Source organism: Hemitrygon akajei, unplaced genomic scaffold, assembly GCF_048418815.1.
Source record: "Hemitrygon akajei unplaced genomic scaffold, sHemAka1.3 Scf000105, whole genome shotgun sequence".
Classification (NCBI taxonomy): Eukaryota; Metazoa; Chordata; class Chondrichthyes; order Myliobatiformes; family Dasyatidae; genus Hemitrygon; species Hemitrygon akajei.
In genome coordinates this window covers 986,753-1,012,734 of record NW_027331991.1, presented here as the reverse complement: position 1 = coordinate 1,012,734, position 25,982 = coordinate 986,753, and the positions used below count along the sequence as shown (strand labels likewise).

The 25,982-nt window shown below is 49.5% G+C and overlaps 1 protein-coding gene across 1 annotated transcript in view; it reads right to left on the bottom strand.

The window, feature by feature from the left end:
* Positions 1–25,241, bottom strand: part of LOC140723231 (NACHT, LRR and PYD domains-containing protein 3-like) — a 64,896-nt gene extending 39,655 nt beyond the window's left edge. The window contains exons 1-7 of the mRNA XM_073037832.1: positions 25,079–25,241; positions 22,482–22,645; positions 20,420–20,591; positions 18,711–18,877; positions 17,007–17,178; positions 16,843–16,908; positions 10,814–12,141 (exon numbers count right to left, since the gene is read on the bottom strand). Of these exons, the coding sequence (XP_072893933.1) occupies positions 10,814–12,141; positions 16,843–16,908; positions 17,007–17,178; positions 18,711–18,877; positions 20,420–20,591; positions 22,482–22,645; positions 25,079–25,139 (2,130 nt within the window). The 5' untranslated portion in view covers positions 25,140–25,241. The remainder of the gene's footprint in view (positions 1–10,813; positions 12,142–16,842; positions 16,909–17,006; positions 17,179–18,710; positions 18,878–20,419; positions 20,592–22,481; positions 22,646–25,078) is intronic.
* Between the last annotated feature and the right edge of the window lie 741 nt (positions 25,242–25,982).

Genomic DNA, 25,982 nt, shown 5'->3' with positions numbered 1-25,982 from the left:
TGGATGGGGGAAGGTCTGGTTATGGACTGGGTACAGGTCACTGGGACAAGTGGAATAAAGTTTCGGCACAGAGCAGAAGGGCCGAATGGCTTGTTTTCTGTGCGCTGGTGTTTTATGATTCTATGAAGGGGTGTGGGGAGGAGAGTTCACTCAGGCAGAAGGGCGAATGGGAAGAGAGCTCCCACAGGAGGAAGGGAGATGGAGAAGGGATATCCCACAGGAGGATGTGGGAAGGGGAAGAGAGATCCCACAGGTGGAAAGGAGATGGGGAAGAGAGATCTCACTGGAGGAAGGGAGATGGGGAAGAGAAATTCCACAGGAGGATGGGGTATGCCAAAGAGAGATCTGACAGGAAGTGGCGGGTATTCGAACCGAGGCCATTCAGGAGTAACGGGATGGGGAAGAGTGATCCCACAGGATGAAAAGGGATGGGGAAGAGAAATTCCACAGGAGGATGAGTCATGCTGAAGGGAGATCAGACAGGAAGTGGCGGGTATTCGAACCGAGGCCATACAGGAGTAACGGGATGGGGAAAAGAGATCCCACAGGAGGAAGGGAGATAAGAAAGACAGATGCCACAGGAAGAGGGGAATGGGAAAAGAGCTGCAAATGAAGGAAGGGGGATGGTGAAGAAAGAGCCCACAGGAGGAGGTTGGGTGGACAAGCAAACCAAAAGCAAGAATGGGGATGTAGAAGTGAGATCCCACAAGAAGAGTGAGGGATGGGAACATTGGACCCACAGGAGGATAGGGGAGGGGGAAAAGAGGTAACAGAGGAGGAAGGGGGATGCGGAAGAGAGATCCCACAGGAAGAAAGGGGGTGTCGAAGATAAATATCACATGAGGAAGGGGATAGGGAAGAGCGATCTCATAGAAGAGAGATGGGGAAGAGAGATCCCACGGGAGGAAGGGGGATGGGGAAGAGAGATCCCACAGGAGAAAAGGGATGGGGAAGAGAGATCCCACAGAAGGATGGGGAAGAGAGACGCCACAGGAGGAAGGAGGATGGGGAAAAGCGATCCCACCGGAGGAGGGGGGATGGGGAAGAGAGATCCCACAGGAGGAAGGGGGATGGGGAAGAGAGACCCCACCGGAGGAAGGGGCATTAGGAAGAGAGACCCCACAGGAGTAAGGGGGATGGGGAAGAGAGATCTCACAGGAAGGGGGATGGGGAAGAGAGATCTCACCAGAGGAAGGGGGATGAGGAAGAGAGACCCCACAGGAGGAAGTGGGATGGGGAAGAGAGATCCCACAGGAGGAAGGGGGATGGGGAAGAGAGACCAGACAGGAGGAAGGGGGATGGGGAAAAGCGATCCCACCGGGGGAAGGGGGATGGGGAAGAGAGATCCCACCGGAGGAAGGGGGATGGGGAAGTGAGATCCCACAGGAGGAAGGGGGATGGGGGAGAGAGACCCCACCGGAGGAAGGGGGATGGGGAAGAGAGATCCCACCGGAGGAAGGGGGATGGGGAAGTGAGATCCCACAGGAGGAAGGGGGATGGGGAAGAGAGATCCCACCGGGGGAAGGGGGATGGGGAAGAGAGATCCCACCGGAGGAAGGGGGATGGGGAAGTGAGATCCCACCGGAGGAAGGGGGATGGGGAAGTGAGATCCCACCGGAGGAAGGGGGATGGCGAAGAGAGACCCCACCGGCGGAAGGCGGATGAGGAAGAGAGACCCAACAGGAGGAAGGGGGTAGAGAGATCCCACAGGAGGATGTGGGAAGGGGAAGAGAGAACTCGCAGAGTGAAGGGGGATGGGGTAGAAAGAACTCGCAGGGGGAAGGGGGATGGGGTAGAGAGACCCCACAGGAGGAAGGGGGACGGGGAAGAGAGTTCCCACAGGAGGATGTGGGATTGGGAAGAGAAATCTCACAATAGGAAGGGGGTTGGGGAAGAGAAATTCCACAGGACAATGGGGCATGCCAAAGAGAGATCCGGCAGGAAATGGCAGGTATTCGAAACAAGGCCCTACAGGAGTAAGGGGATGGGGAAAAGAGATCTCACCGGAGGAAGGGGGATGGGGAAGAGAGATCCCACAGGAGGAAGGGGGATGGGGAAGAGAGTTCCCAGAGGAGGAAGGTGGATGGGGAAGAGAGATCCCACTGGAGGATGGGGGAAGGGGAATAGAGATCCCACAGGAGGAAGGTGGATGGGGAAGAGAGATCCCACTGGAGGATAGGGGAAGGGGAATAGAGATCCCACAGGAGGAAGGTGATGGGGAAGGGAGATCCAACAGCAGGAAGTTGTTGCGGAAGAAAGCCCAGAGGAGGAAGTGGAATGTGGAAGAGATGTCCAACAGAAGGAAGAGGATGGGAAAGAGAGTACCCAGAGGAAGAAAGCTGGTGGGGAAGATAAATCTGACAGGGAAGAGACATTACATAGCAGGAAGTGGGATGGGGAAAAGAGATCCCACAGGAAGAAAGGGAGTGGGGAAGATAAATCCCACAGGAGGAAGGAGCATGGGGAAGAGAGATCTGATAGGAAGGGGGAGGGGACGTGGAAGAGAGATCATACAGGAGGAAGGCGGATGAGTAGGAGAGATACCTCAGGAAGTGGGGACATGGAACAGAGGAACCACAGGAGGAAGAGGAGTGGGGAAGAGAGATCCCACTAGGAGAAGGGGGATGGGGAAGAGAGATCCCACAGGAGGAAGGGGGATGGGGAAGAGAGATCCCACCAGAGGAAGTGGGATGGGGAAGAGAGATCTCACAGGGGGATGGGGAAAAGCGATCCCACCGGAGGAGGGGGGATGGGGAAGAGAGATCCCACAGGAGGAGGGGGGATGGGGAAGAGAGATCCCACAGGAGGAAGGGGGATGGGGAAGAGAGACCCCATCGGAGGAAGGGGGATTAGGAAGAGAGACCCCACAGGAGTAAGGGGGATGGGGAAGAGAGATCTCACAGGAAGGGGGATGGGGAAGAGAGATCTCACCAGAGGAAGGGGGATGAGGAAGAGAGACCCCACAGGAGGAAGTGGGATGGGGAAGAGAGATCCCACAGGAGGAAAGGGGATGGGGAAGAGAGACCAGACAGGAGGAAGGGGGATGGGGAAGAGAGATCCCACAGGAGGAAGGGGGATGGGGAAGAGAGATCCCACAGGAGGAAGGGGGATGGGGGAGAGAGACCCCGCCGGAGGAAGGGGAATGGGGAAGAGAGATCCCACCGGGGGAAGGGGGATGGGGAAGAAAGATCCCACCGGAGGAAGGGGGATGGGGAAGTGAGATCCCACCGGAGGAAGGGGGATGGCGAAGAGAGACCCCACCGGCGGAAGGCGGATGAGGAAGAGAGACCCAACAGGAGGAAGGGGGTTGGATAAGAGAAATTCCACAGGACAATGGGGCATGCCAAAGAGAGATCCGGCAGGAAGTGGCAGGTATTCGAAACAAGACCCTACAGGAGTAAGGGGATGGGGAAAAGAGATCCCACCAGAGGAAGGGGGATGGGGAAGAGAGATCCCACAGGAGGAAGGGGGATGGGGAAGAGAGTTCCCAGAGGAGGAAGGGGGTTGGGGAAGAGAGATCCCACAGGAGGAAGCGGGATGGGGAAGAGAGATCCCTCAGGAGGAAGGGGGATGGGGAAGTGAGATCCCACAGGAGGAAGGGGGATGGGGAAAAGAGATCCCAGAGGAGGAAGGGGGATGGGGAAAAGAGATCCCACAGGAGGAAGGGGGATGAGGAAGGAAGATCCCACAGGTGGATGGGGGATGGGGAAGAGAGATCCCACAGCAGGATGTTGATGGGGAGCAGAGAGTGCACAGGTGGAAGGGGATGGGGAATAGAGATCCCACAGAAGTAAGGGGATTGGGGAAGATATATCCCTAGGAAGAAAGATGGTGGGGAGGAGATATCCCACAGTTGGAAGGAGAATGGGGAAGAGAGATCTGACAGGAGGATGTGGGATGGGGAAGAGAGATACATGTGGAGGGACAAGACAAATCCCACAGGAAGAGGGGGCATTATGATGACCCACAGGAGGAAGTGGGATGGGGAAGAGCAATCCCTCGGAAGGAAGGGGGGTGGTGACAATAGATCCCACAGAAGGAATGGGAATGGGGAATACAGATCCCATAGGATGATCAGGCATGGGGACGAGAGATGGGACAGGAGGAAGTGGGTGGGGAAGCGAGATCATACAGCAGGTTGGGGGATGAGTAGGAGAGATCCCATAGGAGGAAGAGTGATGGGGAAAATAAATGCCACGGGAGGAAGGGGGACGGGGAAGAGAGATCCCATCTGATGTAGGGGATTGGGAAGAGAGATTGCACAGAACGAAGGGGGATGGGGAAGAGAGATCCCACAAGAGGATGGGGAATGGGGAAGAGAGATGTACAGGAGGAAGGGACATGGCGAAGCAAGATCCCGTAAGAAGTGGAGGGATGGAAACAGAGCCCCCACGGGGGTCAGGTGGATGGGGAAGAGAGATCCCACTGTAGGAAATGGGATATTGAAGAGAGATCCCACAGGAAGAAAGGGGCGGGGAGTTTAAATCCCACAGGAGGAAGGGAGTTGGGGAAGACAGATCCAACAGATGGAAGTGGGATGGGAACAGAGGCCCCAGAGGGTGAAAGGGGATGCGGAAGAGAGATCCCACAGGAGCATGGGAGGTGGAGAAGAGAGATTCCACTGTAGGAATGGGGATGGGGAAGAGAGATTCATCAGGAGGAAGGGAGCTGGTGATGAGAGATCCCACAGGAGGATGGTGTATAGGGAACAGAGAGCCCACAGGAGGAAGGGAGATGGGTAGAGAGATCTCACAGCAGGAAGAGGGATGGGGAAGAGAGATCCCACAGGAGGAAGGGGGATGGGGGAGAGAGATCCCACAGGAGGAAGGGGGATTGGGAAGAGAGATCCCACAGGAGGAAGGGGGATGGGGTAGAGAGATCCCACAGGAGGAAGGGGATATAGAGAGAGATTAAACAGGATGATGCGGGAAGGGGTTGAGAGATTTGCCAGGAGGAGGAGGGATGTGGAAGAGAGTTCCCACAGGAGAATGTGGGATTGGGAAGAGAAATCTCACAGGAGGAAGGGGGTTGGGGAAGAGAAATTCCACAGGACAATGGGGCATGCCAAAGAGAGATTCGACAGGAAGGAGTCGATGGGGGAGAGAGATCCCACAGGAGGAAGGTGTATGGAGAAGAGAGATCCCACGGCAGTAAGGGGGATGGGGATGAGAGATCTCACAGCAGGACGGAATGGGAAGGGAGATCCCACAGAAGGAAGGGGGATGGGGAAGAGGGATCCCACAGGAGGAAGGTGGATGGGGAAGGGAGATCCCACAGAAGGAAGGGGGATGGGGATGAGGGATCCCACGGCAGGAAGGGGGATGGGGATGAGAGATCCCACAGGAGGAAGTTGGATGCTGAGGAGAGTTCCAACAGTTGGAAGGAAGGTGGAGTGGGAACAGAGAGCACAGAGGATGAAAGGGGGATGGGAAAGTGAGATCCCCCAGGTGGATTGCTACCCGTGCCACGTGCTAGTGAGGCTAGAAATAGGAAGATAATGCAGCTAAATACGTGGCTGAGGGGATGGTGCATGAGGGTGGGGTTCATGTTTCTGGATAATTGTGCTTTCTTCCAGGGGAGGTGGGGCCAGTTCGAATTGGGCAGTTTGCACCTGAACTGGAGGGGACTAACATCCTTGCCGGTAGGTTAGTAAGTTCTGCTCCGGGGGTTTTAAACTAGTTTGCAGGGGCAGGGGAACCAGAGTGTTAGAGCAGATAGTGAGGTGGAGGAGGATAAGGGTCATGCGAGGACTGCTTGTATAGACAGATATCAATGGTTTGTACATGATAGAAATGTTCTCAGGTACATCTATTTTGATGCAAGGAGTATTGTAGGTAAGACAGATGAGTTTAGTGCGTGGATTGGCACGATAATGATATCGACATTATTGCTATTAGTAAGACTTGGTTTGCAGGAGGGGCAGGACTGGCAGCTTCATGTTGTTTCAGAGGTGATGGGGCGGAGGGATGAAAGGGGGAGAAGTGGCATTACCAGTCAGGGAGAATATCACAGCTGTGCGTAGATGGGACAGCCCAGAGGGCTCGTCTATAGAGGCCATATGGGTGGAGCTGAGGAACGGAAAAGGTGTGACCACATGAATAGGGTTGTATTATAGACCACCCAATAGGCAGCGAGAATTGGAGGAGCAAATCTGTAGAGAGATAGCAGACCAATGTAAGAAACAGAAAGTTGTAATCGTAGGGGATTTTAACTTTCCACATATTGACGGGGACGCCCACTCTGAGAAAGGGTTAGATGGCGTGGAGTTTGTCAAATGTGTTCAGGAAAGTTTTCTAAATCAATATATTGAGGTACCAATGAGAGAGAGTGTGCAGTACCTGATCCCCTATTAGGGAATCAGACAGGTCAGGTGACAGAAATATGTGTAAGCGAACATTTTGGGTCCAGTGACCATAATGTCATTAATTTCAAGATAGTTATGGATAAGGATAGGACTCATCCACCAGTTAAGGTTCTGAATTGGAGAAGGACCAATTTTGTGGAAAAGAGAGAGGATATGGGAAGAGTGGATTGGGTTAAGTTTTTTTTCTGGCAAGGATGTGTTTAGTAAGTGGAACGCCTTCAAGGGTGAAATTTTGAGAGTGCAGAGTTTGCATGTTCCTGCCAGCATTAAAGGCAAAGTTAACAGGCATAGGGAACCTTGGTTTTCAAGGGATATTGGTGATCTGGTTAAGTAGGTGTTCAGCAGGTATAGGCAACAAGGGACAAATGAGGTACTTGAAGAGTATAGAAAATGTAAGGGAATACTAAGGAAGGAAATCAGGAAGGCAAAAAGAAGACATGAGGTTGCTTTGGCAGATAATGTGAAGGTAAACCCAAAGGGTTTCTACAAGTATATTAAGAGTAAAAGGATAGTAAAGGACAAAATTGGTCCCCTAGAAGATCAGAGTGGTCGTCTGTGTGTGGAGCCTCACGAGATGGGGGAGATCTTAAACAGGTTTTTGCGTCGGTGTTTACTCAGGAAACTGGCATAGCGGATATGGAATTAAGGCAAACAAACAGTAGTGTCATGGAACATATAGAGATTAAAGAGGAGGAGCTGCTTGCTGCCTTATAAAGGTAGATAAATCTCTGGGCCTGACATGATATTTTCTCTGACCTCGAGAGAGACTAGTGTAGAAATTGCAGGGGCCCTGGCAGAAATATTTAAAATGTCCTCAGCCACGGGTGCGGTGCTGGAGGATTGGAGGGTAGCTCATGTTGTTCCGTTGTTTGAAAAAGGCTCCAAAAGTACACCAGGTAATTACAGGCCAGTGAGCCTGACATCAGTAGTAGGTAAATTATCGGAAGGTGTTCTGAGAGATCGGATATACAAGAATTTGGACAGCCAAGGGCTGATTAAAGATTGTCAGCATGGGTTTGTGTGTGGTGGATCGTGTTTAATGAATCTTGTAGTGTTTTTCGAGGAGGTTACCAAGAATGCATATGAAGGAAAGGCTGTGGATGTTGTCTACATGGACTTTTGTAAGGCCTTTGACAAGGTCCCACGTAATAAGTTAGTTCTAAAGGTCCAGACACTAGGGATCCATGGAGAGGTTGTAAACTGGATTCGAATTGGCTGTGTGTGAGAAGACAGAGAGTGGTAGTGGATGATTGCTTCTCAGACTGGAGGCCTGTGACTAGTGGTGTGTCTCAGGGATCTGTGCTGTGACCATTGTTGTTTGTTGTCTATATCAATGATCTAGATGATAGTGTGATAGATTGGATCAGCAAGTTTGCTGATGACACTAAGATTGGAGGCGTTGTGGACAGCGAGGAAGGCTTTCAAAGCTTGCAGAGGGATCTGGACCAACTGGCAACATGGGCCAGAAAATGGCAGATGGAATTTAATGCAGACAAGTGTGAGGTGTTCCATTTTGGAAGGACAAATCAAGGTACGACATACACGATAAACGGTAGGGCACTGAGGAGTGCGGAGGAACAGAGGGGGTCTGGGGGTTCAGATACATAAGTCCCTGAAAGTGGCGTCACAGGTAGACAGGGTTGTAAAGAAGGCTTTTGGCATCCTGGCATTCATAAATCAGAGTACTGAGTATAGGAGTTGGGATGTTATGGTGATGTTGTGTAAGATATTGGTGAGGCCAAATTTGGAGTATTGTGTGCAGTTCTGATCACCTAACTATAGGAAGGATATCAGTAAGTTTGAAAAAGTGCAGAGGAGATTTACTAGGATGTTGCCAGGTCTTCAGGAGTTGAGTTACAAGGAAAGATTGAACAGGTTAGGACTTTATTCCTTCGAGCATAGAGGAATAAGGAGAGATTTGATAGAGGTTTACAAAATTATGAGGATATAGACAGGGTAAATGCGAATAGGCATAGATTAGGACAGATAAATATGAGAAGACATGTCTTCAGTGTGAAAGGGGAAAGGTTTATGGGGAGCATTAGGAGGAACTTCTTCACTCAGAGGGTGGTGAGATTGTGGAACGAGCTGCCATCTGCTGTGGAAAATGTGGACTCACTCTTAAGCTAAGAATAAATTGGATAGATACATGGATGGGAGAGGACTGGAGGGTTATGGACTGGGAGCAGGTCAATGGGACTAGCGGAATAAGGTTTTGGTACAGACTAGAAGGACCGAATGGCTTGTTTTCTGTGCTGTAGTGTTCTATGATTTTATGATTCTATGGGGAGGAGAGTTCCATCAGGCGAAATGGGGATGGGGAAGAGAGATCCCAAAGGAGGAAGGGGATGCGGAAGCGAGATCCCACAGGAGGAAGGGGGATGAGGAAGATAAATCCCACAGGAGGAAGGGGGATGGGGAAGAAAGAACCCACTGGACAATGGGGCATGCCAAAGAGAGATCCGACAGGATGAAGTCGATGGGGGAGAGAGATCCCACAGGAGGAAAGGGTATGGGGAAGAGAATTCCAACAGCAGGAAGGGATGGGGAAGAGAAATCCATAGAAGGAAGGGGGATGGGGAAGAGCGATCTCATAGATGAAAGGGAGATGTGGAAGAGAGATCTCACAGGAGGAAGAGGGATGGGGAGGAGAGATCCCACAGGAGGAAGGGGGATGGGGAAGAGAAATCCCACAGGATGAAAGGGAGATGGGGAAGACAGATCTCACAGGAGGAAAAGGGATGGGGAAGAGAGATCCCACAAGAAGAAGGGGTTTGGGGAAGATAGATCCCACAGGAGGAAGGGGGATGGGGAAGAGAGCACCCACAGGAGGAAGGGGGATGGGGAAGAGGGTTCCCACAGGAGGAAGAGGGATGGGGAAGAGAGATCCCACAGGAGGAAGGGGGATATAGAGATAGATTAAACAGGATGAAGAGGGAAGGGGTTGAGAGATCGGCCAGGAGGAGTAGAGATGTTGAAGAGAGTTCCCACAGGAGGGTGTGGGATTGGGAAGAGAAATCTCACAGGAGGAAGTGGGTTGGGGAAGAGAAATTCAACAGGACAATGGGGCATGCCAAAGAGAGACCGACAGGAAGAAGTCGATGGGGGAGAGAGATCCCACAGGAGGAAAGGGTATGGGGAAGAGAGTTCCAACAGCAGGAAGGGATGGGGAAGAGAAATCCATAGAAGGATGGGGGAAGGGGAAGAGCGATCTCATAGGTGAAAGGGAGATGGGGAAGAGAGACCTCACAGGAGGAAGAGGGATGGGGAGGAGAGATCCCACAAGGGGAAGGGGGATGGGGAAGAGAGATCTCACAGGAAGGGGGGGGGGGTTGTGTGGAAAAGACATTCCACAGGAGGATGAGGAAAGAATAATAGAGAGCCCACAGGAGGAATGGGGATGGGGGCGAGATTCCAAAGAATGGAAGGGGGATTGGGATGAGAGGTCCCACAGGAGGATTCCAAGGGTAAACGATAATCCTACAAGACGAGAGGATGCAGAAATTTTTTGTACGTGTGTGTTGGGTCTGAACAGAGACCCAGAGGAGATGCGCCCTCGCTCTTTGCGTATCTGGAAGTGAGCAAAGTCACACACGGGGAAGGGCAGGGGAGGACAATCTCACAATGGTATTTCTTTCCTTCTCACTGGGACAGTCTGCTGACGGTCTCTTGTCCCTCACCGGGAAGGGGGTGTGAATCTCTGACCCACCTGCTGCAGTCAGTGTCAGTCTGGGTGTCAGTAACAGTGAGAAGGAACATTGTCAATGGACGTGTCACTGGCAGCGAGAAACACGGCCATTCCTGTGATTTACTACCATTAAACCAATGGTCATTGTCCACTGATCTGATGAAGTCTCCAACATCCCTTCACAAGGAACCACAGAACCCTCCCGTCCTGGGGGAATTACTGACCAATCCCCTGGTCATTTGTCACAATTCATCACAATCTGATTTACTACAAATTTACCAAAATTACTTTACATTGAAACAGCACAATGAGACAGTTTCACAGTTCAGAGTGAGAGATAAATCAAGTTACCTCAACTCCTGGCACTTGTGCAGCCCGGGTCCCAGCCGCTGGATTCCTTCACACTGAATGCGGCATTTCCCCAGGTCGAGGTGTTTTATTGTATCACAGAGTCCGATGGCATGAGACAGGACAGCGCAGTCAATCGGGGTCAGTGTCATTCCACTGAATGAAAGTGTTTCCACAGATCCCAGTGCGGCCTGAGCCAGTCCACGATTCTGAGACTCAAACAGGTAGTGCAATGTGTTCAGGAGGCTCCTTTGACCAGCTTCACTCTCTGTGTTTCCACTCTGACGTTTAACCTCGTTCTTCACCCAGTCAATCACCCGGCAGGTTGTTTGATGAGGAAATGGACCCAGAAACTCCTCCAGGCCCCGAGCTGTCATTGGGTTGGAGAGTCCAGCAACAAAACGGAGAAATACCTCAAATCGCCCATCTCTCGTGTTGTGCACTTCAGTGAGGAATATCAGGATATCCCCGAGATGTGGATTCAGGAATTGTGCGACTGCAGCTACAAACTCTTGGATGGTGAGGTGTGGGAATGTGTACACCACGCTCCGGGCAGAATCCTCTCTCTCCAAAAGCTCCATCAGGAACCCGGACAGGAACTGGGAAGGCTGCAGATTGTAGTTGATCAAATCTCCATCTGTAAACACAATCTTCTTCTCGGACACTCCTCTGAAGGCCATCTGACCAACCCTGAGAAACACATCACGGGGGTTCTCAATCTCACGGCCGTGGTTTTTCAGGATGTTGTAAATATAGTAGGAGTACAGTTGGGTGATGGTCTTGGGAACTCGCTGCGGGTCCCTGACTCTTTTTGTGAAGAAGGGGCCCAGTGCCAGAGCGAGGATCCAGCAGTAGGAGGGGTTGTAGCTCATGGTGTACAGGATCTCGTTCTCCTTCACATGTTTGAAAACAGCTTCCGCCACTGTCTGATCTTCAAAATGCCTGATGAAGTATTTCTTCCGTTCCTCACCAGAAAATCCCAGGATTTCAGCCTGGATACCGATCTGAGCGTTTTCTAATAAATGTAACGCAGTGGGGCGGGTGGTCACCAGCACTGAACACCCTGGGAGCAGCTTGCCCTGGATTAAATTGTACACAATGTCAGACACTTCACACCGCCACTCGGGATCTGGGCACTGGTGCTTGGGTTCTGTATCTCTCCGACTGTCAGCAAAATTTATTGTGTGTTTGAATTCATCCAAACCATCGAATATAAGCAGCAGTCCCTCTGGGTTCTTCCAGACCTCTCTCAGTAAATTCCCAAAGTAAGGATACTGACCCAGAATCAGTTCCCTCAGGTTTATTCTGTTGTTAATGGAGTTTAAATCCCGGAATTTGAAACTGAAGACAAACTGGAACTGTTGGTATATTTTCCCCATGGCCCAGTCATAAACAATCTTTTGAACCATCGTTGTTTTCCCGATCCCTGGGACTCCGGCCATTGCTGCCGAACTCCCAGATGTGGAGTAACTTTGGGAAAACCTGCTCTGGAACAACTGATCAGTCCGGATTTTTTCCAGCTCTCCACGGAGATGTTTCTCTCTCCACTCCTCGTGGTCTCTGCCTCTTGCCAGCAGCTCATGTTCCACCAGTCTCCGATCTCGAACAGTAGAAATGACCGTGAGCTCAGCGTATCGATCAACCAGCTGGAAAACCTTCACCTTCTCCCTCATCAGGATCGTGTTCACTGTCAGTGTTTCAGTTTGTGCCCGCAGAGTCTCCTTGTGTTTCTGTTGAACATCTTCCATGGGAACAGACAGTGGACAAACTGTTAGATGCCTCAACTCAGAACTCAGTATTTAAGCACACAAGAGTTAGCTCAAAGCAGTTGCCTTAATGGATTCGTCAATGGATGTTCCTACAGTAAAATAAATTTGATTAACAGACCCCAAAATGGACAGGGAGGCCTGGTCTAGATAAAAATCCGATCATCACATTTCCACATTAACGGTGCTGTGAAGGTCACTATTTCCCTTGTAGTTTACTGAGCGACGACTGTCCTGTACCGAACAATCTCCCACGACTGTCATAACTGTCATTTTCTTCTGTGGAATAAACTTTTAATCGGATCCTGTCATGGGTGTGTGGTGTCTCACTCTGTGACTGAAACTCAAAGTGTGTTCGGACCCTGTCAGGAGTGTGTGGTGTCTCTCTGTGTGTTAGGACCATGTAAGTGGTGTGGGGTCTCACAGTGTGTCAGGAACCTAACAGGTGTGTGTTAGGCCTCACAGTGTGTCAGGACCCTGTCAGGGGTGTGTGGGGTCTCACAGTGTGTCAGGACCCTGTCAGGGGTGTGTGGGATCTCACATTGTGTCAGGACCCTGTCAGGGATGTGTGGTGTCTCACAGTGTGTCAGGAACCTAACAGGTGTGTGTTAGGCCTCACAGTGTGTCAGGACCCTGTCAGGGATGTGTGGGGTCTCACAGTGTGTCAAGACCCTGTCAGGGGTGTGTGGGGACTCACAGTGTGTCAGGACCCTGCCAGGGGTGTGTGGGGTCTCACAGTGTGTCAGGACCCTGTCAGGGGTGTGTGGGGTCTCACAGTGTGTCAGGACCCTGTCACGGGTGTGTGGGTTCTCACATTGTGTCAGGACTCTGTCATGGGTGTGTGGGGTCTCACAGTGGGTCAGGACCCTGTCAGGGGTGTGTGGGGTCTCACAGTGTGTCAGAACACTGTCAGGGGTGTGTGGGTTCTCACATTGTGTCAGGAACCTAACAGGTGTGTGTTAGGCCTCACAGTGTGTCAGGACCCTGTCAGGGGTGTGTGGGGTCTCACAGTGTGTCAGGACCCTGTCAGGGGTGTGTGGGATCTCACATTGTGTCAGGACCCTGTCAGGGATGTGTGGTGTCTCACAGTGTGTCAGGAACCTAACAGGTGTGTGTTAGGCCTCACAGTGTGTCAGGACCCTGTCAGGGATGTGTGGGGTCTCACAGTGTGTCAAGACCCTGTCAGGGGTGTGTGGGGACTCACAGTGTGTCAGGACCCTGCCAGGGGGTGTGTGGGGTCTCACAGTGTGTCAGGACCCTGTCAGGGGTGTGTGGGGTCTCACAGTGTGTCAGGACCCTGTCACGGGTGTGTGGGTTCTCACATTGTGTCAGGACTCTGTCATGGGTGTGTGGGGTCTCACAGTGGGTCAGGACCCTGTCAGGGGGTGTGTGGGGTCTCACAGTGTGTCAGAACACTGTCAGGGGTGTGTGGGTTCTCACATTGTGTCAGGAACCTAACAGGTGTGTGTTAGGCCTCACAGTGTGTCAGGACCCTGTCAGGGGTGTGTGGGGTCTCACAGTGTGTCAGGACCCTGTCAGGGGTGTGTGGGATCTCACATTGTGTCAGGACCCTGTCAGGGATGTGTGGTGTCTCACAGTGTGTCAGGAACCTAACAGGTGTGTGTTAGGCCTCACAGTGTGTCAGGACCCTGTCAGGGATGTGTGGGGTCTCACAGTGTGTCAAGACCCTGTCAGGGGTGTGTGGGGACTCACAGTGTGTCAGGACCCTGCCAGGGGTGTGTGGGGTCTCACAGTGTGTCAGGACCCTGTCAGGGGTGTGTGGGGTCTCACAGTGTGTCAGGACCCTGTCACGGGTGTGTGGTTTCTCACATTGTGTCAGGACTCTGTCATGGGTGTGTGGGGTCTCACAGTGGGTCAGGACCCTGTCAGGGGTGTGTGGGGTCTCACAGTGTGTCAGAACACTGTCAGGGGTGTGTGGGGTCTCACAGTGTGTCAGGACCCTGTCAGGGGTGTGTGGGTTCTCACATTGTGTCAGGACTCTGTCATGGGTGTGTGGGGTCTCACAGTGGGTCAGGACCCTGTCAGGGGTGTGTGGGGTCTCACAGTGGGTCAGGACCCTGTCAGGGGTGTGTGGGGTCTCACAGTGTGTCAGGAACCTGTCAGGGGTGTGTGGGGTCTCACCGTGTGTCAGGACCCTGTCACGGGTGTGTGGGTTCTCACATTGTGTCAGGACTCTGTCATGGGTGTGTGGGGTCTCACAGTGGGTCAGGACCCTGTCAGGGGTGTGTGGGATCTCACATTGTGTCAGGACCCTGTCAGGGGTGTGTGGTGTCTCACAGTGTGTCAGGACCCTGTCAGGAGTGTGTGGGTTCTCACATTGTGTCAGGACCCTGTCATGGACGTGTGGGATCTCACATTGTGTCAGGACTCTGTCATGGATGTGTGGGATCTCACAGTGTGTGGGGGTTGACAGTGTGTCGGGACCCTACCATCGTTGTGTGGCGTCTCCCTGTGCGTTAGGAAGCTGCCGTGGTGTGAGTGGTCTCACAGTGTGTCAACCCCGTGTCAGAGTGTGTGGGGTCTTACAGTGTATCTTACCCTGTCAGGGGTGTCTGGGATCTCACAGTGTTTCAGGATGCTGTCAATGATTTCTGGGGTCTCACAGTCTATCAGGACCCTGTCAGGGGTGTGTGGAGTCTCACAGTGTGTCAGGACCCTGTCAGGGGTGTGTGGGGTCTCACAGTGTGTCAGGACCCTGCCAGGGATGTGTGGGGTCTCACAGAGTGTCAGGACCCTGTCAGGGGTGTGTGGGGTCTCACAGAGTGTCAGGACCCTGTCAGGGGTGTGTGGGGTCTCACAGTGTGTCAGGACCCTGCCAGGGATGTGTGGGGTCTCACAGAGTGTCAGGACCCTGTCAGGGGTGTGTGGGGTCTCACAGAGTGTCAGGACCCTGTCAGGGGTGTGTGGTGTCTCAACGTGTTTCAGGAGCCTCTCAGATTTGTGTGTGGTCTCATGGTGTGTCAGGACACTGCCAGGCATGTCTGGCGTCTCACATTGTGTCAGGACACTGTCAGTGTTTTATGGTGTCTCACTGTTTGTCAGGACCCTGCCCGAGTTGTGTGGTGTCTCACTGTGCGACAGGATCCTGTCAGGGGTGTGTGGGGTCTCTATTCAATGTGTTCGGCTGTGATAGGGAGCGTAGGAAAACACTGATCCTGGACATATTTCCTTTAGAGAATGTGACAGTGGCAGAAATGATGTTCTTCAATAATCAGGGACTGTATCTGTTTCATATTCAGAAATGGGTGTGGGAATTTCCCTGTCGTGTCTGTTCCCTCTGTAAACAGGATGAAGGACAATGATGAACAAGCTTGTAGCGATTCACTAAACCCGTGTTCAGGGAAACTGAGGGGTTTCATTGACCGGGTGTGGACTGGAGCAATATTTACAGTGGTCCCAGAAACGTGAGTAGTTTGTAAACTTCCAGATTCGTCTATCTCTGGTCCCATATTTAAATTATCATCTTTGGGATTTGTTGTCGTAAATGAGAGAGACTGAACCAGGGTTCTGGCCAAGATTCCTTGTATTTCTGGTGAGAGCTGCTCCGTGATTGAACAGACCAGTTGGGATGTTACCTGCTTTTCTAATTAAAGTGATGCTATTATTACTATTCTGTGTCTGGAACTTCAGTGGATGCCCAACTCTAAGAAAAGATAATCTGCGGGACCTGGGGAAGTTTAGAAAATGGTTAACGATCAGGCTGTTCAGGAGGGGGCAGTGGCTGGCAAGAGAAGGTTTTGACTATTTGCTGTTAAAAAATATAAGTTTTTTTTCCATTCTCCGGATCGCCCCTTCTCCACTCAGATTCCGGTGGGGATCTGTAGTTGCAGGCCCCAGCGTGGTGTGACCACTTTCCTCAAACTCGCCAGCTCTCTGCCTCTTTCCTCAAAATGTCCTGTGAAAACTCTCCCTCTAGCAAACACGTTTCCCTGTGTCTCACTGTGTTCTCTGTCACAGTGCCAGTATTTACCTGGTCAGATCCTCGTGTCTCAACAACTGAACCGCCCGACACAAATTACAACCGTTGATGGAAACAGAGGTCAAGTTTCAACCTTTTGAACTCCGCTTCAGCCACATCTGGGCCATTGCGTACCGTTCCGATCGCCCCACTACCGGAGGGATGTTGAGGCTTTAGAGAGGGAGCAGAAGAGGTTTACCAGGATGCTGCCTGGTTTAGAGGGTATGTGCTATCATGAGAGGCTGGATGAAATTAGATTGTTTGCTCTGGATCATCGGAGGCCGAGGGGAGCTCTGACACAGGATGACAAGATTACGAGAGGCATAGATAGAGTGGACAGAGATAATCGGTTTCCCGCGGTTGAAATGTCTATTACCGGAGGGAATATATTGAAGGTGAGAGGGTGTAGAATGAAGGGGGATGTGAAGGACAGCTTATTTTTTAAATCAGAGAGTCGTGGCTGCCTGGAACACACTGCCTGGTAAGGTGGTAGAGGCAAATTATTAGAAGCTTTTAAGGGACGTTTGGACAGGCACATGGATGTAAGGAAGATGGAGGCATGTGGACATGGTGAAGGAAGGAGAGATTAGACTTCAGGGTTGTTTGATTTATTTCTTAGCTGTTTCGGCACAATATTACTTGCCTAACGGCTTATTCCTGTGTTATACTCTGCAATGTTCAATGAATGTTCACTTACCTTTCAGCTCACTGAGAAGCTTTAGTAAAAGTTGAGCGGGAATTGGTCGATGGGAAAGGTCACAACCTGTTTGAATTTAAACAAATTGAGGAAATCATTTTTGTAAAGTTTTAAAGTGTGCTGTATTCAATCCAAATTTGAATTAATCTCTGATATAATCTCACCATATATCTGTATTTCCTTCAGTATTTTGTCCAACGTTGGGACACCAATCCGCATTTTCACGAAGGTGTCCCACATCACCCTCCGGGCACGGGAGCCTTTCTCCATCACCAGGCTCAGGAGGAGTTTAGAACTGTCCGCCCGCTCTCCCTTATCAGTGAGATCAGAGATTATCTGTGAAGAGTAACAGTGAACATATTGGGGACTGACAGATTCATACAGAGAATGAGAAGTAAATGATGTGCTCTGTAACGGGGTCACACTGAGCAGTCACCCGGACGGGTGCTGATCCTGTCTGGACATGGACTGTACATTCTGAGTGCAGAGCACACGGAGGGACATTCACCGTGATCCTGGTCCACCAGTCAATGAGATCCTGGCTGGTCTGTGACCGCTTCATTGACGTGGCTCCAAATCCATAAATAATTCCTCACTGGATTTGACGGAGCAAAACAGAAATCAGAAAATAACCATCACAGATGAAAGAAATCAGGAAGGTTATTGTATCAGCGTGAGCAGTCTCAGAGAAGTTTGCGGAAAAGATGATGTGATTCATCTCCTCAGTCCGCCAGTGTCCAACATACAGCGGATTACCGGCTGACACCTGATGCCTTTCCTTTGCCTTTTCCAGTGGAGCTTTATTCAGAGATTACATATTACAACATGGCAGTATTGACCGATTCACACTGTTTGCAATTCCAGATTGAAACACAATCATCTCCACCCAGAACAGAACACACTAATGCTCCTGTGGCATACACAGATGATGCCCTGGTTCTCACGGCCATCCTGCCGTCACGCTGCACGGTCTTCCCAAAATAAAATTTCCTACCGTATTTGATGACACCAAGGTTGGAGGTGTTGTGGATAGTGTAGAGGGCTGTCAGAGGTTACAGCGGGACACTGATAGGATTCAAAACTGGGCTGAGAAGTGGCAGATGGTGTTTAAATATAAATATAATATAATGATAAGTGTGGAGGATCAGAGGGATCTTGTGGTCCGAGTCCATAGGACACTCAAAGCAGCTGGGCAGGTTGACTCTGTGTATAAGAAGACGTACGGTGTATTGGCCTTCATCAATCATGGAATTGAATTTAAGAGCCGAGAGGTAATGTCGCAGCTATATCGGACCCTGGTCAGACCCCACTCGGAGTACTGTGCTCATTTCTAGTCGCCTCACTACAGGAAGGATGTGGAAGCCATAGAAAGGGTGGAGAGGAGATTTACAAGGATGATGCATGGATTGGTGAGCACGTCTTATGAGAATAGGTTGAGTGAACTGGGCCTTTACTCCTCAAAGCGACAGAGGATGAGAGGTGACCTGATAGAGGTGTATAAGATGATGAGAGGCATCGATCGTGTGGATAGTCAGAGGCTTTTTCCCAGGGCTGAAAAGGCTGGCACAAGAGGGTGGTGAGTGCGTGGAATGGGCTGCCGGCAATGGTTTTTGTATGTTTCTATACCTATTTAAACTCATTTATTGCAACCTCATTTAATTGTTACCCGCTCCTCTTGCTCTGAACATTCGGCTGCCACTGGGGGTATTTACACCTCTTTCAATCATTGCTTCTGATTCACAGTTTTAAGAATTATATACATTTATTTGTGAAATATTTTTATGCTTTACTATCCGATGAGTGAGAGTTCCGACACCCATCAGTCCTGTGATGTGTGAAAATTCAAACCCATTCTCCCTTCCACTCACCCGATGTTCCTCTCCGCTGAACTGATTCTCGGCCGTTAACGCCAGGCTCAGTCCGTGCACCCCTCTTTCCATCGCCTGCTCCAGCCTGTCCCGGTAGATATCCGTCAACTGCAGCAGCTGGCAATCCTCCCAGCTTGCCAGGAGCTCGGTGATCACTGAGCCTGGACCTGTGACAGAAAATGGAGAAAATTAAAGACAATACCGAACACCTATAGGTCAGTAAATTTCTCTCTGGAGCCTAAAGATGGGGATTCTGTGCAGCAGGTGACGGAACACAATCCGAAATAGACGCACTAATGTGTTACAATTTGAAAGGACAAGTCAGGGAAGGAATTACACAGTGAAAGACAGGACAGTGCAGAGTGCACTGAGAAAGTAGATACAACCCAAAGGAATTTAATGAATTGAAAGTAGTGTCACGTGGAGATAGGGTTGTAAAGAAAGCTTTGATGCAAAGGATGTTATAAATCTAACTGTTGAGGATAGGCACACACAATGCTGGAGAAATTCTGCAGGCAGTCAGCAATTAAGGAGATGTTTATACAGCCGACGTTTTAGGCCGGGACGCTTCCAGAAACATTGATTCCCATAGCTGCTGACTGACCTGCTGAGATCCTCCAGCATTTTGTGTGCATTGCTTAGATTACCGGAATCTGCAGATTTTCTCGTCTCTGTTGAGCAGAGAAATTGGCGTGTCATGTTGGAGTCGTATGGGTCGTTCGCGAGGTCTAATTCGGAGTATTGCGTGCAGTTCCAACTTGGATCAGCTTTGGAGGCATTCAGTTCTCAGTAATTACACCTGCGTTTACCTACTTCAGAAACTTGCCTTCAACGGGCAAATGGTGCCTCAGAAACTGACAGGCAGCGATAAACCGAGACAGTTTGAATGTTGTGAGATACCTAACATTACCTGAGTCAAAATACAACCGTTGGTGGAAACAGAAGTCAAGTTTCAACTTTATGAACACTGATTCTGCCTCATCTGGGCCACTGCGTACCGTTCCAATGGCCCCACTACCGGAGGGATGTTGAGGCTTTAGAGAGGGAGCAGAAGATATTTACCAGGATGCTGCTTGGTTTAGAGGGCATGTGCTATCATGAGAGGCTGGGTAAAATTAGATTACATTCTCTGGATCATCGGAGGCGGAGGGGGGCTCTGACAGGCTGACAGGATTCTGAGAGGCATAGATAGTGTGGACAGAGAGAATCGATTTCCCACAGTTTAAGTATCTATTACCGGAGGGAATATATTGAAAGTGAGGGGGTATAGAGTGAAAGGGGATGTGAGGGACAGCTGTTTTTAAAAATGACAGAATCGTGGCTGCCTGGAAGGTACTGTCTGGTAAGGTGGTAGAAGCTTTTAAGAGACATTTTGATAAGCACATGGATGTAAGGAAGATGGGGGCATGTGGACATGGTGTAGGAAGGAGAGGTTAGAGTTTGGGCATGTTTGATTTATTTCATATCCGTTTCGGCACAATATTATATACCTAATGGCTTATTCCTGTGTTATACTCTTCAATGTTCAATGAACGTTCACTTACCTTTCAGCTCACTGGGAAACTTTAGTAAAAGTTGAGCACGAATTAGTGGATGGGAAGGTTCACAACTTGTTTGAATTTAAACAAATTGAGGAAATCATTTTTGTAATATTTTGAAGTGTGCTGTGATGTGATTCAAATTTAAATTAATCTCTGATATTATCTCACCATACATCTGGATTTCCTTCAGTACTTTGTCTAACGTTGGGATACCAATCCGCATTTTCACAAAGGTTTCCCACATCACCCTCGGGGCGCGGGAGCCTTTCTCCATCACCAGGCTCAGGAGGAGTTTAGAACTGTCCGCCCGCTCTCCCTTATCAGCGAGATCAGAGATTTTCTGTGAAGAGTAACGGAGAACATATTGGGGACTGACAGATTCACACAGAGAATGAGAAGTAAATGATGTGCTCTGTAACGGGATCACACTGAGCAGTCACCCGGACGGGTGCTGATCCTGTCTGAACATGGACTTTACATTCGTGTACACGGAGGGACATTCAGTGTGAACCTGGTCAGGAGGGTTTTATAACAGAGTGAGCAGTCTCAGAGAAGTTGCAGAAAATATGATGTGATTCATCTCCTCAGTCCGCCAGTGTCCAACATGACAGCGGATTACCGGCTGACACCTGATGCCTTTCCTTTGCCTTTTCCAGTGGAGGTTTATTCAGTGATTACACTTTACAACACGGCAGTATTCCCCAATCCACACTCTTTGCATTGAAAGATAGAAAACCGACAACACAATACAGGCCCTTCGGTCCACTAAGTTGTGCCGAACATGTCCCTACCTTAGAAATTACTAGGCTTACCTATAGCCCTCTATTTTTCTAAGTTCCATGTACCTATCCAAAAGTCTCTTAAAAGACCCTATCGTACCCGCCTCCACCTTCCTTGCCGGCAACACATTCACGCAATCGCCACTCTCTGAGTGAAAAACACTCCTGGCATATCCTCTGAACCTACCTTCCAGCACCTTAAACCTGTGTCCTCTTGTGGCAACGACTTCAACCCTGCGAAAAAGCTCCTGACTATCCACACGATCAATGCCTCTCATCATCTTATACACCTCTATCAGGTCGCCTCTCATCCTCCGTTGCTCCAAGGAGAAAAGGCCGAGTTCACTCAAACTATTCTCATAAGGCATGCTCCCCAATTCAGGCAACATCCTTGTAAATCTCCTCTGCACCCTTTCTATGGCTTCCACATCCTTCCTGTAGTGAGACGACCAGAAATGAGAACAGTACTCCAAGTACGCTCTGACCAGGGTCCTATAAAGCTGCAACATTACCTCTCGGCTCCTAAATTCAATTATTCGATTGATGAAGGCCAATACACCGTACGCCTTGTTAACTACAGAGTCAACCCACGCAGCTGCTTTGAGTGTCCTCTGGTCTCGGTCCCCAAGATCCCTCTGATCCTCCACACTGCCAAGAGTCTTATCATCAATACTATATTCTGCCATCATATTTGACCTCCCAAAATGAACCACTTCACAGTTATCTGGGTTGAACTCCATCTGCCAGTTTTCTGCCCAGTTTTCTGCATCCTATCAATGTCCTGCTGTAACCTCTGACAGCGGTCCACATTACCCATAACACCTCCAACCTTTGTGTCATCCACAAACTTACTAACCAATCCTTCCACTTCCTCATCCAGGTCATTATAAAAATGACGAAGAGAACGGTCCCAGAAGAGATCCCTGAGACACTCCACTGGTCACCGGCCTCCATGCAGAATATGACCCGTCTACAACCACTCTTTGCCTTCGGTAGGCAAGCCAGTTCTGGATCCACAAAGCAATGTCCCCTTGGATCCCATGCCTCCTTACTTTCTGAATAAGCCTTGCAATTACAGATTGTAACACAATTATCTTCACCCAGAACAGAACACACTCGAGCTCCTGTGGCATCCATTGATAATGCCCCAGTTCTCACTGTCATCCTGCTGTCACACTGTACAGCATTACCGAAATAAAGAGTCCTGCTGTATTTAAACTCGTTTATTGCAACATCATAGAACTGTTGCCTACTCGTCTCCCTCTGAAAATTGAGCCGCCAGCAGGGGTATTTAGAACTCTTTCATCATTGGTTGAGATTCACATATTTAAGAATTATATATACTTTATGGTGATTTGTTTTTATGCTTTGATATCCTGATGAATTAGAGTTGCAACACCCATCAGTCCTGTGATGTGTGAAAATTCAAACCCATTCTCCCTCCCATTCACCCGATGTTCCTCTCCGCTGAACTGATTCTTGGCCGTTAACGCCAGGCTCACTCCGTGCACCCCTCCTTCCATCGCCTGCTCCAGCCTGTCCCGGTAGAAGTCCGTCAACTGCAGCAGCTGAAAATCGTCACAGATTGCCAGGAGCTCGGTGATCACTCTCAGTTCTGTGAAGGAAAATGGGGAAAATTAAAGACATTATCGAACACCTATTGGACAGCAAACTGGAGACTAAAGACAGGGTTTCTGCCAGGGGTGTGTGGGTTCTCACAGTGTGTCAGGACCCTGTCAGGAGTGTGTGGGGTCTCACAGTGTGTCAGGACCCTGTCATGGGTGTGTGAGGTCTCACAGTGTGACAGGACCCTGCCAGGGGTGTGTGGTGTCTCACAGTGTGTCAGGACCCTGCCAGGGGTGTGTGGTGTCTCACAGTGTGTCAGGACCCTGTCAGGGGTGTGTGGGGTCTCACAATGTGTCAGGACCCTGTCAGGGGTGTGTGAGGTCTCCATTCAATGTGTTTGGCTGTGATAGGGAGTGTAGGAAAATAGTGATTGTGGACATATTCACTTTAGAGAATGTGACAGTGGTAGAAATGATGTTCTTCAATAATCAGGGAGTGTATCTGTTTCATATTCAGAAATGGGTGTGGGAATTTCACTGTCGTACCTGTTCCCTGGGCAAACAACATGAGGAATAGTGACGAACAAGCTTGCAGCGATTTACCAAACCCATGGTGGGGGGAAACCGAGGGGTTTCATTGACCGGATGTGGACCGGATCAGCATTAACAGAAGTGACAGAGACGTGTGTAGTTTGTAAACTTCCTGATTGGTCTATCTCCGGCACCAAGTTTAAATTATCATCTTTGGGATTTGTTCCTGTAAGTGAGAGAGACTGAACCAGGGTTTTGGCCGAGATTCCCTATATTTCTGTTAAGAGCTTTGAATAATCAGATAAAACATGGTCTGATGCAATATTAATATGTTTTGTGATATTTGTCTTTCCTACACTCTCTCCTCTGTTAAATGTGTAATTGAGTGATCCAACTCAGTCTGCGATGATGAAGCCTTACAATCTTTCATCCCATGCACCGCCCTGGGCTCCATTTTCACAGACATGATGGGCTTATGGATGTAGTGAGCTTCCCATCCAGATGGTCACAGTTTAACTAATTGCAATATTATTTATAGATATTTTCAGACCTTTCCACCTTCCTTGCCGTGATCCCACAACCCTCAGTTTCCCTGTCCTAATTCCCATCTCACCCTTCCACAGTGTCTATCACACAACACCGGCAGACAGGAATTTCAGCTTCTGTGGACTGAGCTGAGGAATATGTCCCCCAGTCTCACCCTCTCTGACACTGTAGCAGTGTTTGCACTAGGGAGTGCAGATGTGAACACAGCGGGGTTCATCTGCTGCTCTGTGGATGAACAGACCAGTTGGGATGTTACCTGCTTTTCTAATTAAAGTGATGCTATTATTACTATTCTGTGACTGGAACTTCAGTGGACGTCCCACTCTAAGAAAAGATAATCTGCAGGAACTGGGGGAGTTTAGAAAATAGTTAAGGGTGAGGCTGTTCAGGAGGGGGCAGTGGCTGACAAGGGAAGGTTTTGACTTTTTTGGTGTGAAGAAATATAAATTTTTATTTCCACTCTCCAGATCGCCCCCTCCTCCACTCAGACTCCGGTGGAGATCTGTAGTTGCAGGCCCCAGAGCAGTGTGACCACTTTCCTCAAACTCGCCAGCTCTTTGCCTCTTTCCTCAAAAAGTTCATTGAAAGCTGTCCCACTAGCAAAGATGTTTCCCTGTGCCTCACTGTGTTCTCTGTCACAGTGCCAGTATTTACCTGGTCAGATCCTCGTGGCTCAACAACTTAACCGCCCGACGCAAATTACAACCGTTGATGGAAACAGAGATCATGTTTCAACCTTATGAACTCTGCTTTGGCCACATCTGTTTTGAAAGGACTCTGCTAATTCCTGAGAATATAGTAACCCATCACCATCACTCTCCTGGTACTGCCCATCACCGCCGCTTTGCTCTGGGTTACTGTCTGCCTGCCTGGTCAACCCCTTCCTCAGCAAATCTCTGGGATTTCTCACAAAATGCTGGAGGTGCTCAGTAGGCCAGGCAGCATCTATGGAGGAGAATAAACAATCAATGTTTCGAGCCAAGGCCCTTCATCGGACTGGTGATGACGGGACAGAAATTCTAGATATTGCTGCAATACTTTCTATTCCTTGTGGTCCCGATCTGAAACGTTAACTGTTTATTCCTCTCCATGGATGATTGCCTGACCTGCTGAGTACTGCCAATATTTTGTGTGTCTTTGTTTCACCCAAAACTTTCAGCATCTGCAGAATGTCTTGTCTTCTGGAGTAACTCGCTATTTTAATGTGCATCACAATCTGTCAGAGGAGCAGGAGCAGACGGTAACTGTACTCCTTCCACGTGTGTCTGTGTTTCCCCCTGAAATGTTAACTCTCTCTCTCATCTCTGCTCAGTTTTCACAAATATTTTGAGAATTGCCATTATTGAATTAAACCCAGACGGAGAATCCGCAGAGTATTTATAAATTAAATTACTTCGCCAACATACCCGTGTCCTTTCCCGATGTTGACGTCACTGGAGCTCCTCCACTGCTCGATCCTTGACCCATTTTGTGGACAGGAGTTTTCAGTTTTTGCTGCTCTGTAACAAAAAAAAATAACAGGAGGGTCAAACATTAATTGGGGTTTAAAGCAGAACACTGTTTTGTTTTTCAACTGAGGTGAACACTTCCAAACATCTTGGGCCTATCCATTGAACACGTGACATGGCCGGATCCACCTGCACCCATCCACCCACAATCACACAATGTCCATTTCCGCTCTCCATGCATTGTGCACTGGACCGGGATTCTCCAGTGTATTTCTTCTCCGTATTGCAGGCAATTCCCTTTTAGGAACCAATTTTGTGTCCTGGACCGGGAGTGATGAGTCTACGGAATGCAAGCCAGGTTGAGCAGACAGAGCCCACTGCTTTGGTCCTGCTATCACTGGTGGCACTGTGGAGAGTAATGGACAAGTGTTACAGCGGTGTGGGCTGAATCATTTCTCCTGACGATGAGACTTCTATTCCTCTCGTCACTGGATTATACAGATTTCTCAGTCACACCTGATTCTCACCGTCTCCTTTCGGGTGAACATCGCCTGGCATTGACACCTATGGCAATATATGATTTGTGTCTATACAGATAGATAGATAGATACTTTATTCATCCCCATGGGGAAATTCAACATTTTTTTTCCAATGTCCCATACACTTGTTGTAGCAAGACTAATTACATACAATACTTAACTCAGTAAAAATATGACATGCATCTAAATCACTCTCTCAAAAAGCATTAATAATAGCTTTTGAAAAGTTTCTTAAGTAGTTTACTTAAATACATTAAATACAATCAACCCCGGCACTTTAACATATCTTACTCCTGGCGGTTGAATTGTAAAGCCGAATGGCA